This window comes from Aricia agestis, chromosome 2 (assembly GCF_905147365.1).
Source record: "Aricia agestis chromosome 2, ilAriAges1.1, whole genome shotgun sequence".
Lineage (NCBI taxonomy): Eukaryota > Metazoa > Arthropoda > Insecta > Lepidoptera > Lycaenidae > Aricia > Aricia agestis.
The window spans coordinates 3060861-3075344 of NC_056407.1; the positions used below are offsets into that span (position 1 = coordinate 3060861).

The 14484-nt window shown below is 37.2% G+C and overlaps 1 protein-coding gene and 1 non-coding gene across 2 annotated transcripts in view; one reads left to right on the forward strand and one right to left on the reverse strand.

Annotated features, from left to right (window-relative positions):
* LOC121739963 (serine protease filzig) overlaps nucleotides 1-14484 on the forward strand; it is a 34758-nt gene that overhangs the window by 15277 nt on the left and 4997 nt on the right. The window contains exons 3-5 of the mRNA XM_042132620.1: nucleotides 7062-8483; nucleotides 10459-10851; nucleotides 11148-11237. Coding sequence (XP_041988554.1) covers nucleotides 7062-8483; nucleotides 10459-10851; nucleotides 11148-11237 — 1905 coding nt within the window. The remainder of the gene's footprint in view (nucleotides 1-7061; nucleotides 8484-10458; nucleotides 10852-11147; nucleotides 11238-14484) is intronic.
* LOC121740171 lies at nucleotides 9492-9598 on the reverse strand. Its single transcript, XR_006037598.1, has one exon. It is a non-coding gene; the product is annotated as a U6 spliceosomal RNA (small nuclear RNA).

Below are 14484 nucleotides of genomic sequence, written 5' to 3' on the forward strand. Positions count from 1 at the left end.
GAATTCATTTTCATCGATATTTTCATGGAAATAAGATATTTAAGTATGATTAGTTCTATGTTACAATGAAGTAAAAAATAAAACGCCATCTGTTGAATCGTATTAGAACTAAAATTTTCATTGCATCAATATATTTCTGGATTTTTATAATATTATACATAAAATATATTTAAGATTTTTGAAATTTTATTTTAATACACATCCAAGAACATTAAAAACTTTTTGTTCCGCCTGCGGGACTCGAACCCAGGACCCCCGGGATGAGCGCTGGCCACGCGCAATGCGAATTCATTTTCATCGATATTTTCATGGAAATAAGATATTTTCCCACATCAAAATGTAGCCTATGTCCTTTCTCAGACTCTAGAATAACTGTGTACAAAATTTCATTGCAATCGGTTCAGTAGTTTTGGCGTGAAAGCGAGACAGACAGACAGACAGAGATACTTTCGCATTTATAATATTAGTATGGATTATATCGATGAAATATGTATGTATAGAAATAATTAAAACCAAAATTGTAAGTTTAGCATATGTATGCTAAACTTACAATTTTGGTTTTAATATACTACTACTACTTCTATACTACATCGACTATTTAATATTTCGACTTCTTCTCGAAATTGTCACTAAACTCTTTCTTATCTTTTAACTCCAGTATCTTCTCTTTTAACTTTTAACTCTAGTTCTTGATCGTCGCCGATTATACAGGGTGTAACAAAACAAAATGATAATACTTTAGGGCGTGTATGAGCCTCCTGTATAGGGTTTACTGTAAAGGTAGCAGCGCTGACATAGAACATTTTTTGTAATCTTTTTATGGGCAAGCGCAATGTACAGTAATAATAACTGCCACACTGGTTTCGGTGGCGGTTGCCGGTTTCATTGAAACCGGGCCAGTTACGCAGGAGTAATTTTATAGTGCCCAAGTGTGTGCGTATACAAGAGCACTCTGTTCCTTTACTCTCATAGTCATAACCCAGTGGGACGGAAGACCGACATGACTGCCTGGCGAGAGATTTTACTTTTTACATGCCCCTCCGACACATGGATCATCTTACTTATCAGACAATCAGGTGATCAGCCTGCATTGTCCTAACCAAACTTGGAAATAACATGTTTCCAACGCGGGAATCGAACCCACGACCTTCGAGTCAAGAGCCACGCCCTAAGCCACTGGACCCCGGATGCGTTAACTTACTTTCACAGTGAACTGTATACGGGGGACCTTTACACACCCTAAACTATTATCCCTTTGTTTTTGTACAACCTTATATTTATTATAGGGTTGACCAGAGGAAGGATCATACAGGCTTTTTAGTAAGGCGTATTTCTTCAAAACGTGCTTTTTCTCGGGATTTCGTTTTCGACTAGTGAAAAACGTTTAGTTTTTAGGGTTCCGTACCCAAAGGCTAAAAACGGGACCCTATTACTAAGACTTCGTTGTCTGTCCGTCTGTCCATCTCAAGAACGGAAATAGATAAAAAGTTGAGATTTTCACAGATTGTGTATATCTGTTGCCGCTATAACAACAAATACTAAAAAGAAAACAAAATTAATATTTAAGGGGGCTCCCATACAAAAAACACAAGTTTTGGCCTAATTTTGCTCTTTAATGGTAAGGAACCCTTCGTGCGCGAGTCCGACTCGCACTTGGCCAATTTTAATAATACAATATTAAATACTATTGTTACAGTAGCGAACAGCGGTGGTATAGTGACACATATTGCTGTGTGTACTGTGTGTATGTAACATGCATAACTAATGCTTTGTTACTGAACGGAAAAGTGAAACTTCTTTGTTCAGTCGCTGTTTCCGATCAATATTGGGAAATATGGAAATGTACGTGGTGGGAAAACTCTAGTTATTGTTACTAATCTAGCCCTCTCATTATAAAAGACTAGCTGTCCCGTCTCTTTTATTTTAAACTTTGAGTCCCAAAAGGAAATAGGAGTACATATACAGTTTTTATCTCGAAATAATCTTCATCTTTTACGATTCCTGCCTGATAATCGCATTTGTAATTCTAATTAAATATTCTAAGTAAATATTATGATAGATTGAAAGTAGATTTTTAGGGTTCCGTGCCCAAAGGGTAAAAACGTGATCCTATTACTGAGACTTCAATGTCTGTCCGTCTGTCTCCAGGCTGTACCGCAAGAACCGCTATAGCTAGACTTCTGAAATTTTTACAGATTGAGTATTTCTGTTGCCACTATAACAACAAGTACTAAAAACGCAATAAAATTAATATTTAAGGGAGCCCCCCTTAAATATTAAGTTTAAGGGGGGCTCCCTATACAACAAATGTGATTTATTTAGGTTTTTTCCCTCGTAATCAATAAGTAATGGCAACAGCTACGCACTTGAAATTTTCACAAAATCCTTATCTAATTATATTTGTACTCTATTAAATAATTATAAAATTTTAATTAAACTGTAAATATTTAAGCGGGACTCCTATACAAGAAACACAATTTTTGCCTACTTTCGCTGTATAGTCGGACTATAGTAAGACTCGCACTTGGCCAATCTTTTTTTTGATCCGGGAAGTACCCGTGAGTAAGTGGGCTGGTATCGGGAAAGTATGTTAACGAGCGTTTTACTTTACAGCGTTATCCACGGACGTACTTGTAGTGTGATGACTCCGGAAATTGGTTCAGATAAGAATATTATTGTCATAACACTTTAATGCTTTAAATGTAGCTATGCTATACGATATAGTTAGCCTTTCCCAAAGTGGGCGATGACGCCCAACACCGCCCCCTTGAGACCTTCAGCGCCCACATGCAAAAAAAATGGGGGCGTTGTGTAGAGGCTTGGGGGGTGATTTATTTCATCAGGATGCATTTTAAATTGAAACAATGGGGGCACTAAAATATAATTTGGTCTTAAAGTGGGCAGTAGACCAAATAAGTTTGGGAACTTCTGCGATATACGAATGGGCCGCCGCGGCGTGGCCAAAATACCACAGTATAGCAATATGACATATTAATATTGCTATACTGTGAAAATACCATGGACTAAAAAATGACATGATAATGCTTAGGGCCTGATCACACCTACCGAGTGGACTGGTCACAGTCTCGTCACTCTACTAAGTAGGTGTTATCAGGTCCCTATGTAGCATAATGGTCGAGTTAGTGGTAACGCATTGTACCAGGTAGCTTGTTTCAAAAGGAAAAATCCTTATCTTCTTTTAAATTAAAGCGGTACTATATCATAGATATGAAATCGTAACGTCAATGTTCTACACTGTAAAAAGAGTAGACTCTAGACTCTAGAGCATTTCAAACCTCTTCGATACAAACAAAAAGAATCAAATCAGTAAAATATACCAAGAAACTTGGTTACAAATTACCGCCACATTGACGACCCTATTTTATATCCAAAAGATTATTTAAATAAGCTTTATATCATCACAAATATGAGTGAAGGAGAACAAGGAAACAACAATAAACCATAACTTTCTATTTTGGCCAAAACTGGTTGTGGGGGAATATAATTGAATTACTGAGATTACCGTTGTAGCGGCTTACGGCAGGCAGGTGGCCAGGGCTGCCACTGCGCTTCTAATACAGCAAATAATGAAAATTATGCTTAAAAAAATATCAGATATTGTTAAAAAACATTAAACTAGCTAAAAGCCGAGCCTTGTGAGGGCTCGCGTCGTCAGTCGTTACACCTTGACTGACTGATGATGACACATCTACATATAAATAAAAATTACTATGTTAAAGCACAAATCAATAGGCCTGATAGTTTTTCCGTAAAGTGTACCACAAAATGTACAGGTTGTGGGATATACTAGGTCTCGCTTCGCTCGCCCTGATAACGAAAAAGCATGGCGTTGCAAATTAAAATATTGACACAGTGAAAAATGTTGTAGTCTTCTTTGTATATCAAGTGTCATCTCTCTAGAGGCTTTTTGGATGTATCAAAAGACAGCAACATTGAACAGCAGTATGTCTAATTGCCCCTCTACATGAGTGGCCAGCGCTGGCCGATCGAATGGCGCATGCGATGGCTATGCAGTGGTCGCAACGCCTCTACATGATGGCCGTGTTCAGTTGTGATCTAAACGTCGTTCAAGACGGACGACGTTGCCCGTCGCAGCGTAGTGGGCCATCGTGATGGCCCACTACACTGGCCCATCGTGAAGAGCCGCAATAATGATCTAGAAAATATACAATTAAAATTATTATCGGTCTTTATTTTTATGATAATTGATTTGCACTATACTTGAATAGTTACACCTCGTATAATATTATACACACAAATAATCAAAACTGTAAATTGTACCGTAAAAAAGATTTACCACTATAAAAATTACAGTAGATATTCCTACTAGAAATATGTTATTAAGAGTTCCCTTCCTCAGCCGGTGGCAGCCCTACGTATATGTGTCAGGAGGTCTGAATCTCGTCAGTTCGTCACCTTGAGATAGGCTTCACTCAAACGGTGCATTGTGACGCACGTGCTATCTCACTGCGGAATTTGGGATGCTCCTTTCTTTGGGGTCATGTGTCTCATATCACCTTCGTAATTAAAATCCTTTTGTTTTGTTTCGAAAAATGTCTTGAATAAATGTCTTCTTCGTAATTAAATTCCTTTGTTTTGTTTTACAGTTTTTTCAACGAAATATCGTCGCTGCGCGTGCGATACCGCGTATGAGCAGTTGGTAAATACCGCGTATCTGCTTTTTGATGATTTTACAGGAGGAAGAAAAAACTGAATATCTCAGCTATTTTGACTCCTATTACCGACTGAACTTAACAACTAGTTCTTTGTACTTTCCTTTAGTGGTTAGTAACGTAAATTTGTTCGCAATTGGCTTAGGTTTTGTGTAAAGTCAAGTCAAAAACACTTACGCGTTTTTGTATTAACTAGTTACAAAATAAGTAGGCTTAATATTAAAGATACGCGGTTTTGAAATCAAACAATTTAGTAAAAGATTGCATTTTCTTATTAGAAAAATCAAATATTTTATATTTTGTTCCACTGTAAATTAGCAAAAATATGACGTGTTAATTACCAAAATCATTTAATTAACAATAATATTATCTATTCTTAATTTTTAATTGATATCCCAATTTTTCATAGATTTTTGATTTTATCTGACAGATCATAATAATCATTTAAAATATACATACTGAAGCCCTGCTCTTCCATGGACCTGAAGAAAAGCACCCCCACCCGGAGCACTTGTTATCAGAAGGTCGAAGGTCAAAATGAGTCCGACGCTTAAATATAGGGGCCACAGCAGCTATACTCTCCAGAGTATAGCCGCCAGAATCCAGTCTATCGGAGCTTAGCTCTGTACGGTGGTTCAATATAGGCAGATTCCGTTACTAATTTCGTAGTAATAAGGCGGGCATGAGCCGGGCGGCAGCTACTCTTCGCAATGTAGTGGTGAGGGTTACCAGAAGGTGCCGTACGGTCTCCTAGGCGGCAGCTACTGCCCTAGCGGGAGATTCATCGTGACAGCTGGTTACGAAGGTCTTCATCAAGTGGCTCATCCTCGTTCCAGAGAGGACGTCACGGCCTGCAGTGTGAGTTCCGGAGGGTTTAATGGCAAGGAAAGCAGCCACGAGGCATACGATCGTTAGGCCATAGAGTAATAAAGATAATGAGCTATTATCTGTTCCGCATCGGGAGAGGTGATGTATCATTATGCGAACCTCCAAATTTCAATGCAATTGGGGCTTCGGGTGAGGCTGGAAACCTACCCGGCTTAGCTAGTCCCGACGCCGAAGGGAACTCTACAATTTACCGAAGCGTTTCCTTACTTTGATGGTAGTCTGCTCCCTTTTGGAGAAGACCGTCCGGTCGTGGAGGGAGCCCTGTGTTTAACAAGCCCAGAACATCCCTCCGTATACGGCTAAAGGAAAATCGGTGAGGCTAGAACCTACCCCGGCTTAGCTAGTCTCGACGCCGAAGGGAACTTTTCAATTTGCCGAAGCGTTCTCTTACTGTGATGGTAGTGTGCTCCCTTTTGGAGAAGACCGTTCGGTCGTGGAGGGAGCCCTGTGTTTGACAAATCCACAACATCCCTCCGTATACGGCTGAAGGCAAATCGCAGGTGGTTTTAGTGGGTAGGGTTAGCACAACTAGTCGCCCATATCCCCGGGGTGCTTTAGCTTAACTGAGATACTTCCCCAACCTGGTGATCATATTATTTAGTCGTGGCGATTGGTTGCCGCCTGTATTTTTAAGGTGAAGATATAATGATCACGTCATGTAACCTTCCTTGATCTTCAAAGCAATGGAAATGGTGGTAAATTAATTGAAACATTCTAGCATGAATACAATACATATGAACAATATTAAACAATAATTAAAATATACTTACGTGGTGGTTTATCTCAGACAAATAGTTATTTCTGGGAGCACTTTACTATTTTCGATATATTTTTCATGCCGCTGTAGTAAATACGCGGAATTGCTTCTAACTTCCGGCCGCCTACTGTTCCGCGGTATTGTTTCGATGGCATAATGTACGTTTCTAATTGGATAATTTAAATTCTGTGAAGCCTAATATAAGCCAATATGCGTTTCGAATCGGCTGGCACAATATCTCAATATTGCGCATTTTGCTGTTACGCGGTATTTACCAACTGCTCATACGCGGTATCGCACGCGCAGTGACGATATGGAATTTACATCTGTTTGGAAATTTCTGTAAATTGAAATGTGACTAATTTTAAACAACGCTTTATTTGTTCAAGATGTATCACGTTTTAGCAAATTAAAAGCAAATCATAAAGGATCATTTCGACTATGATTCCTAAAAAATGAATTAAGTTATTGGAGTAATTTAATTATTAGTTGGATAGTCCTATTCTTAATACTCCGAAAAATGACATGTACTGATTGATAGATCGCGTTACGTAGTTAATAATATTTGATAATGAATAATATGTGATTTATAAAAATGTATACAGAACAATATTATGTTAAACCTTACAGGTTATATTCTTTTATAGTTCGAATGCATTGCGCTTCCATATAATTTAATGTTGTTTGTATTGTGTAATAACCGATATTCTGTATTGTTTCAGGTCCAGTAGCTGTAGCTAGGAATATAAGACACTTGCCATGTGTGTCGAGAAAAACGAGTCAGGAGGGCTTGTGTATGTTCGCGATAGACTGCCTCAAGGCGAACGGTACACATCTAGGCACATGTATAGACAGGTTTTACTTCGGTTCCTGCTGCCAAATACCCGATAAGAATGTCCTCCCACAGATAGTAGGAAATAATATAGAAGATAATTCAATAGAGAACGCAAACTTCGTTCATCAAACAGACGATAAATATGTCAGTCATAATATAAACAAAATAATAGATACGAATAAAAATAAATATGGTACGAAAAAACCAGTTTCGAGTACGCAAGCGCCCGCAGAAACTATGGAGCCGAGAACAGATCTGCCGCCTCAGAAAGATGATACCAAAGCAGAAGACGACCAGACGACTCTCGACAATGATATATCTGATGAGGATAGTAAAGTAACAGCTAGTTTTAGTTCCACAGAGATACCTAAGATTGATACGACGAAGACAGTCACAGAAATACCGATGAAGTTGTCCACATTCCAAACTGTTTCCGGCGGAAACAACTTACCGGATAAACCTGATTCACACAAAACGAGTGAGACTACTACACCTAAAGTAACGACAACGACCAGTGAATCCAGCTCAATCCCACCGAGACCTTACCGACCGACCTACAAACCCAGACCGGGGTATAGACCAGTTAACTTCACGAGACCACAATACAGTACGAAACCCAGACCGACAAAACCTGTAACTGTTTCTAGTACAAGAAAACCCCCTTACAGATTACCAACGAAACGACCTTCGTCTAAGAAACCTTTACCCATACCTCCAAGACTCAACATTACCATACTACCACAGTCCACAAGCTCAAGACCTATATTTACTAAGCCATCAAGTACTCCCATTACATTCATTAATACATTGAAAGATGAAACCAAACCGTCAAATATAACTACAAGTACAACTACAACCACTACTACAACAACAACTACTACTACTACTACAACTACAACACCAGCACCAACTACAACAACACCAGAACTAACCACTACACAAGCGACAACTATAGTAACCGCCGCTCCGACAACCGTTACAACTGAACCTGCAACTGAAGAAACTACTACATATAAAACAACAGAATCTGATGTAACTGAAGCTTTCTCTCCAACGACAGAAACAGCAACGATTAACGATGATACAACAACAGATAGAGGAACTACTGTTGGCACTGAAACTGATTCTTACGAAGAAGCAACGGAGGCATCTGAGGTTACTACAGAAGAACCAACGACGGAAGCTCCTAAACCTGAAGAAGCCCCGGCCACGTCTCCAAAACCGTCAACAGAGTACCCTCCCTTAGTGACATGGTCTAACCCTGTTGAATCAGCCAGCAAGGCGCCCGAGCTTGGACCTACTAATGATGGTAAGACCTTTTAAATTATCACTACATTTTTACACTATGGATAAAGTTGCTTGTACTGACAGAGTTAAATAAACATTAAGTATGGCTTAATCATTATGACATAACCAGTTTTATTAAAGTAAAAGAATCGAAAAACATCGTCATTATTAACCTACGTCTAAGTATTTTTTAATCATAAGCTATAAAAGCACATTATTATGATTACTCAGAATTTCGAGAAAGAAAAAATCTTGTTTCTAAAGTCGTAAAATATTTGTTTTCCTTTAAGTTTCGAAATCCCAATGATCAGCTCATACATACTCACCTGCACTTTCTCCACCGACATGTGTAACTTATAACATCATAATAATTATGACTCATAAAATCCGGCTGCAGTTCCGATCATTCGTAGGAAAACAAACATAAATAAACGGATATTTTATAAATATTAAACTCTAACTAACTACTCCTTTACTTAAATGTACTTAAATAGGAGAATTCGGTAGCTATCAGCTATGATTTACATATCAGCAAACAATAATATGAGTCCAGGGACTATAGAATTCCGCGTACTGGTACCTTTTAGGGGAATATAGCAATTATTTACCCCGTGCGCCGCACACCTGCATTTATTTTAAATTCCTTAAAAAGTAGTGCGCAAACTTTATTACTGCTTTATTATAATTTACTTATAACAAACTATAAATTATATTACAAATAGCGAAAAGCCTACCTAAAAAATAAAACTAGTTTTTGCTCGGAATACAATAAGGAGCAATTTGTATTATGTATTCAGTCCAAACGCCTGGCCAAGGTGACCAGGCCGTTGCCACTGTGTGACCACTTTCTTCCGATGGCAACCAGCCAGCTTTTATCTGGCGCCTAAAAACTTTCTCTTCGCCTAGATATTTTTGCAAAGTAGTCAATTAAGAGATTACCATATTGCACTAAAATATAATAAGATAAATGGGACTAAGTAATTATTCTTGAAACTGTTGTTTAAAACTTTAAACGAAATTAAAATGTCAAAAAAATGTGGAACGCTTCACGATTTTGCGTGTCATCCTTGCGCAGGGGCCATGCTAATCTTCTCTGTATCGTTCCAATTTTAGTATATGTACTGCCGAAGCGAGTACAACTACTAAGCAGACTTCGCTCTATATATACCCAATGACACAAAAAACACCGATAGCGCGATGTAGAAATTTTACAACAATACAAGAAAAAAAGAGATATTTATGAAATATTATTCCTTCAAATAAAACATATAATAAAGTAAGACCTTTTCATTTATTTTTATTTATTTTTAACTAATCTTTGTATGAATATAAAATTAAAACTTTCGTAGTCCCTTAAAGCGCCATCTGTCGCAATACGCAAAAACTACTCTCATGGTAGAGTCTTGCTCTATATTTTATTAAAACATTCATTACAATATTTTACAATAAATATTATTGGATGGTTTTTTATTATCAACTTTGACTATTTTATCACGCGCTTGATCTCACTAATAGGAACCGTAAGCTAAAGGCACGCTGTTTAGGATCACGATAATCGTGATCCAAGCGTTCCACATTAGTGTCTATGTGGGACAAACGCGATCAACCTAACAAAGACTGAATAAAAATAGCAACGCTTACAGTAGATTACTAATTGCTTGTAATTCTATTGTAAACTTATAAATAATAGTGCTTAAAAAATGTGTTTTTGTAGAGTACCTATACGTAGAGCTGGCTCGAGACTGTTTTTACCTCCCGTTAGTAGATGGCGCTTTCAAGTCTGTTTCAATTTTTAACTGTCGAGGCTCGACAGTCGAGCAATTCTTTTTTTTTCTTTGCAATTATTTTAAGCAACCTAATATACTTTTCATTTATTAAAATACTAATTGTAATAAATGTTGAAAGCAAATACCAAATATAGTCTTATTAGTTTAATAATTATACTTACTGTAGGTAACTTGCTACAACTTCGTGAATCTTACATCCAATGTTTCTAGAGTGGGAGCCGGTGACGCCTCCGGAGGGCTGGGTGCTGATATCCACCATGTCGCCGAAGCCCGACACCACACAGAAGGCCACTACTCCCAGTATCTCCTCCTCAACAACAACACCCATCGACATACCGAATACCACATCAAAAACGGAATCCCCGACAACATTCACTCTGGAGTTCCTCACCGAGTCTCCCCAAACGACAAAAACAACAGAGAAGTCTGAAGTGTCGGAAGCAACAACACTTCCATCGTCACCTTCCTCACCTTCTGTGTCGACTCAAGGACCGATCCTGGAGTTCACAGTGAATGTGACTCTGTCACCGACCGTTCCAACCTCCACTGCGAGTATTGAAATTACCACCAAAGCTGCTGAAGAAACTACAGCCAACAAGACTGGTAAAGTATATTCATTTGAAAACATTCATCGTTATAAAGCATATGCATATTTTAAGGTTTTTAGTAATTTTAAACCAAATAACAATGTTAAAAGTGTTAAGTGTGCCTTCGAGTTTCGACCATCCCAAAAAACTTATTCTAATTTTGTGCTAGCCTAATTCGTTGGTATTCTGAAAATCTTAGTTGGTCCCTCTTATTTGTTCCCTTTTCAAGTTGTCTTGTACTGTTTCCTAAGATTTTTACATTCATAATTTTATCAAAATAGTTGCTTGAAAATAGGAATGATTGATTTTCAGATTCTGCAACCACAGAGGAGTCAACAACGGAAGCCGCCACAACCGCCAAACCCACCACCGCTGCATACGACATGTCAGACTATAAAAGCGGTGAGTTCTTCTTGATAATAAAAAAATAAAGGCAATTATATCAAGAATACTAAATAGTTACATACCTACTACGTAAGTTGAAAAGTTGTGTCTTCTCAGGCGAATGCCCGACGTTTAACACGTTTTCTATCACATCAATTTATTTTTTGCTCTTTATTTTTTTAAATAAATTATAGCTAATGAAGCAGTAACTTTGAAACTAGCATATTTTTTTTTTGTTCGCTATAATCATGTTTTATAATATTAATGAGGTTGTAATGGTTATTGTTTTGTAATCAGGAACTAAAGACTTGAAATGTTAATAGTACTCCAAAGGGCATTATAATCCGTGAGAAATCATGTTTTTCACTAAAGTGTGTTTTCCCTCGGCGTAAAGTGAATTAAAAATATTACAAATAATATTATTTATCATCAATTCAACATAAGCAGTAGCATGAAGTGTTAAACATTCAAAAAATTTAAAACATCTGGAGCAAATTATAAAAATAACAGTAGTCCTGTCTAACTGTCTTGCATCGAGGAATGCTTAAAGAAGTTCAAAAGGCATAATTATTGTTTTTCCTCAACGTATACTCTTCAATAAAGGATAAGGAAGATAATATTATAATAACGACTACAATTATAACACTGACCTCAACAGTAATAATATGCTGAGATATTTAAATAATCATGTAAAATCGTTCGGTGTACCGCAAGGTTAAGTACACGGCCGTGTTCTTTTCCTATGTTTATTAACGCTGCGCTGAAAACATTTTTTTTTTTTCAATTTTATCATCCGAACGTTTCTAAATGTTACTCAATACTAAAAAACATTTCGTACAACATATTTAAATTAATATTTTAAGCATATTGTTGTTAAATACTTGCGACAAAACACAATAAGCAGGTAGTAGTTGGGTATCTACCTCTCGAAGTATTATTATTATATTTTTATTGTTTGTAACGATTAAACTTGCATGATTTAGTTAAATATGACAATGAAATAATAAATAAAAACACAGCATTGTCCCAGCATTGTTGCTATCGGAGTTCCGCGTTTGTCATCTATACGTGGCCAATTAGGTCTCTCAGATAATATTTTATTATAGGAGGAAGGAGCTCCACTTACAAACTGCTTCGTAATCTGTGGCACTACGTTATCATGATAGGTCCTATTTCCTAGGTCTAGAATCTAGAATCTTAATTATTTCGCAACTCTGGATAGAAGGGCCTGTTTCACCACTTCCTGATAAGGTGCTGGATAGGATATCCACAACTTATTTGACAGATGCTCCATACTCTATCTGTCAAGTTAAGTTGTGGATAGCCTATCCGACACTTATCAGGAAGTGGTGAAACAGGCCCCGAAAATTCTTAGTTTATAGCTTAGTACGATTTGTCATTTAAGTAGTAGGTACTTGATCATTGATCAATATTATCAGGCCATAAAAATGTACACCGTGAAACCACAAATAGTTTTTGAAGGCAAGGTTAAGAGTTAAGATATGAATTCAGTCGTTGAACATAATTATACAATACTAGCGACCCGCCCCGGCTTCGCACGGGTATAAAATAAATTATGGCCTAAGTCACTGAAAAAATGCTTAAAATCGATTCAGTAGTTTGATTTTAAATAATTTATATTCATTACTACCCGTGGCCCGCATTGGTCGGTACTGCCGCAAAAGCTACTTACGTCCCGCAATTTTTAAATCTGTAATATCTTCGAAAATATTCATTTAAAATTAAAATCGTAATAATTATGCTGTAAAGGGCCATAATCAATAATGTATTTAAAGTATTTAATTGAATAACCATTATTGCCGTATTGGTTAAAATCGCTTCGAAAATTAGCCATTATTTGAAGTTAAAAGTAAATGACAAAAAAAATATGTTATTGTGGGATATATCCATAAGAGATATACTTATACGTGGGAGAGCCATGCTTCGGCACGAATGGGCCGGCTTGACCGGAGAAATACCACATTCTCACAGAAAACCGGCGTAAAACAACGCTTACGCTGTGTTTCGCCGAGTGAGTTTACCGGAGGCCCAATCCCCTACCCTATTCCCTTCCCTACCCTCCCCTATTCCCTTCCCATCCCTGCCCTCCCCTATTACCCTATTCCCTCTTAAAAGGCCGGTAACGCACCTGCAGCTCTTCTGATGCTGCGAATGTCCATGGGCGACGGAAGTTGCTTTCCATCAGGTGACCCGTTTGCTCGTTTGCCCCCTTATTTCATAAAAAAAAAAACCATCGCGGAGTTTTCTGTAGACCTTTTCAATGTGTACAATGCGCACCCCTGTATTGGTACTTATACTATTATCTATTCTGTGGCATTGGTAGCGCCCACTTCGAAACGGGCGTAAATCGCAATATTTTAATTTCACCATAACTTCTAAACAAAACGTCCAATTTTAATCATTCAAAGAGCAAATATAATCTACATAAACTGTACTTAGTGATGAAATTATTTATTTTGATAAGGATTATTAGCATGAGTAAAATAAATGCGTTTAAATGTAGTCCAAAAAAATCAAGATTTTTAAATAAAAAAATGGTTTTTGTGCCTCACTTGACATAGATAGGTATATTGTGTCGCGGACATTTTTGTAGATATTTATAAGATCTACATTTACTTAGAACATTGTATAGTTCTATCTTTTATAGTTTAGGCAGCGTACGCAAAATAAGTAAATTTTCTGGTTGTTTCCGAAAAACTGAAATATCTTACGGAAACCTATATTCTCCAAAATAAAAAGTAGCCTATGTTACTCGTAAATAATGTAGCTTTCGAATGGTGAAAGAATTTTTAAAATCAGTCCAGTAGTTTTTGAGCCTATTCATTACAATTAAACAAACAAACAGACAAACAAACAAACAAACAAAGTTTACCTCTTTATAATATTAGTATAGATAATAAATAAAATGAAATAAAAATACATTATGCAGTGATACAGTACGAAACAAAACACATAGAGTTACAACCACGTTACAACATAATTATCTCCGTGTATATTAACTCTACCTTTTTCGAATAATTAATTAATTAACGATACAGGCTGTTAACATTCTTAATGGCTGTGTTAACATGCGGAGAACATCGTATCACTTTTTATTGGTCGGTGCAACTCCAAAAAAGGCACCTGTCATCGGCATTCCCTGGCAAAACGCAGGTCAAAGAACTACCTAGCCCCTGACAGTGTATCTACAGCGTCCGGACAAACAATAAAAAAACTCCTCGCACTCAAACAAACAAAGAGTTGT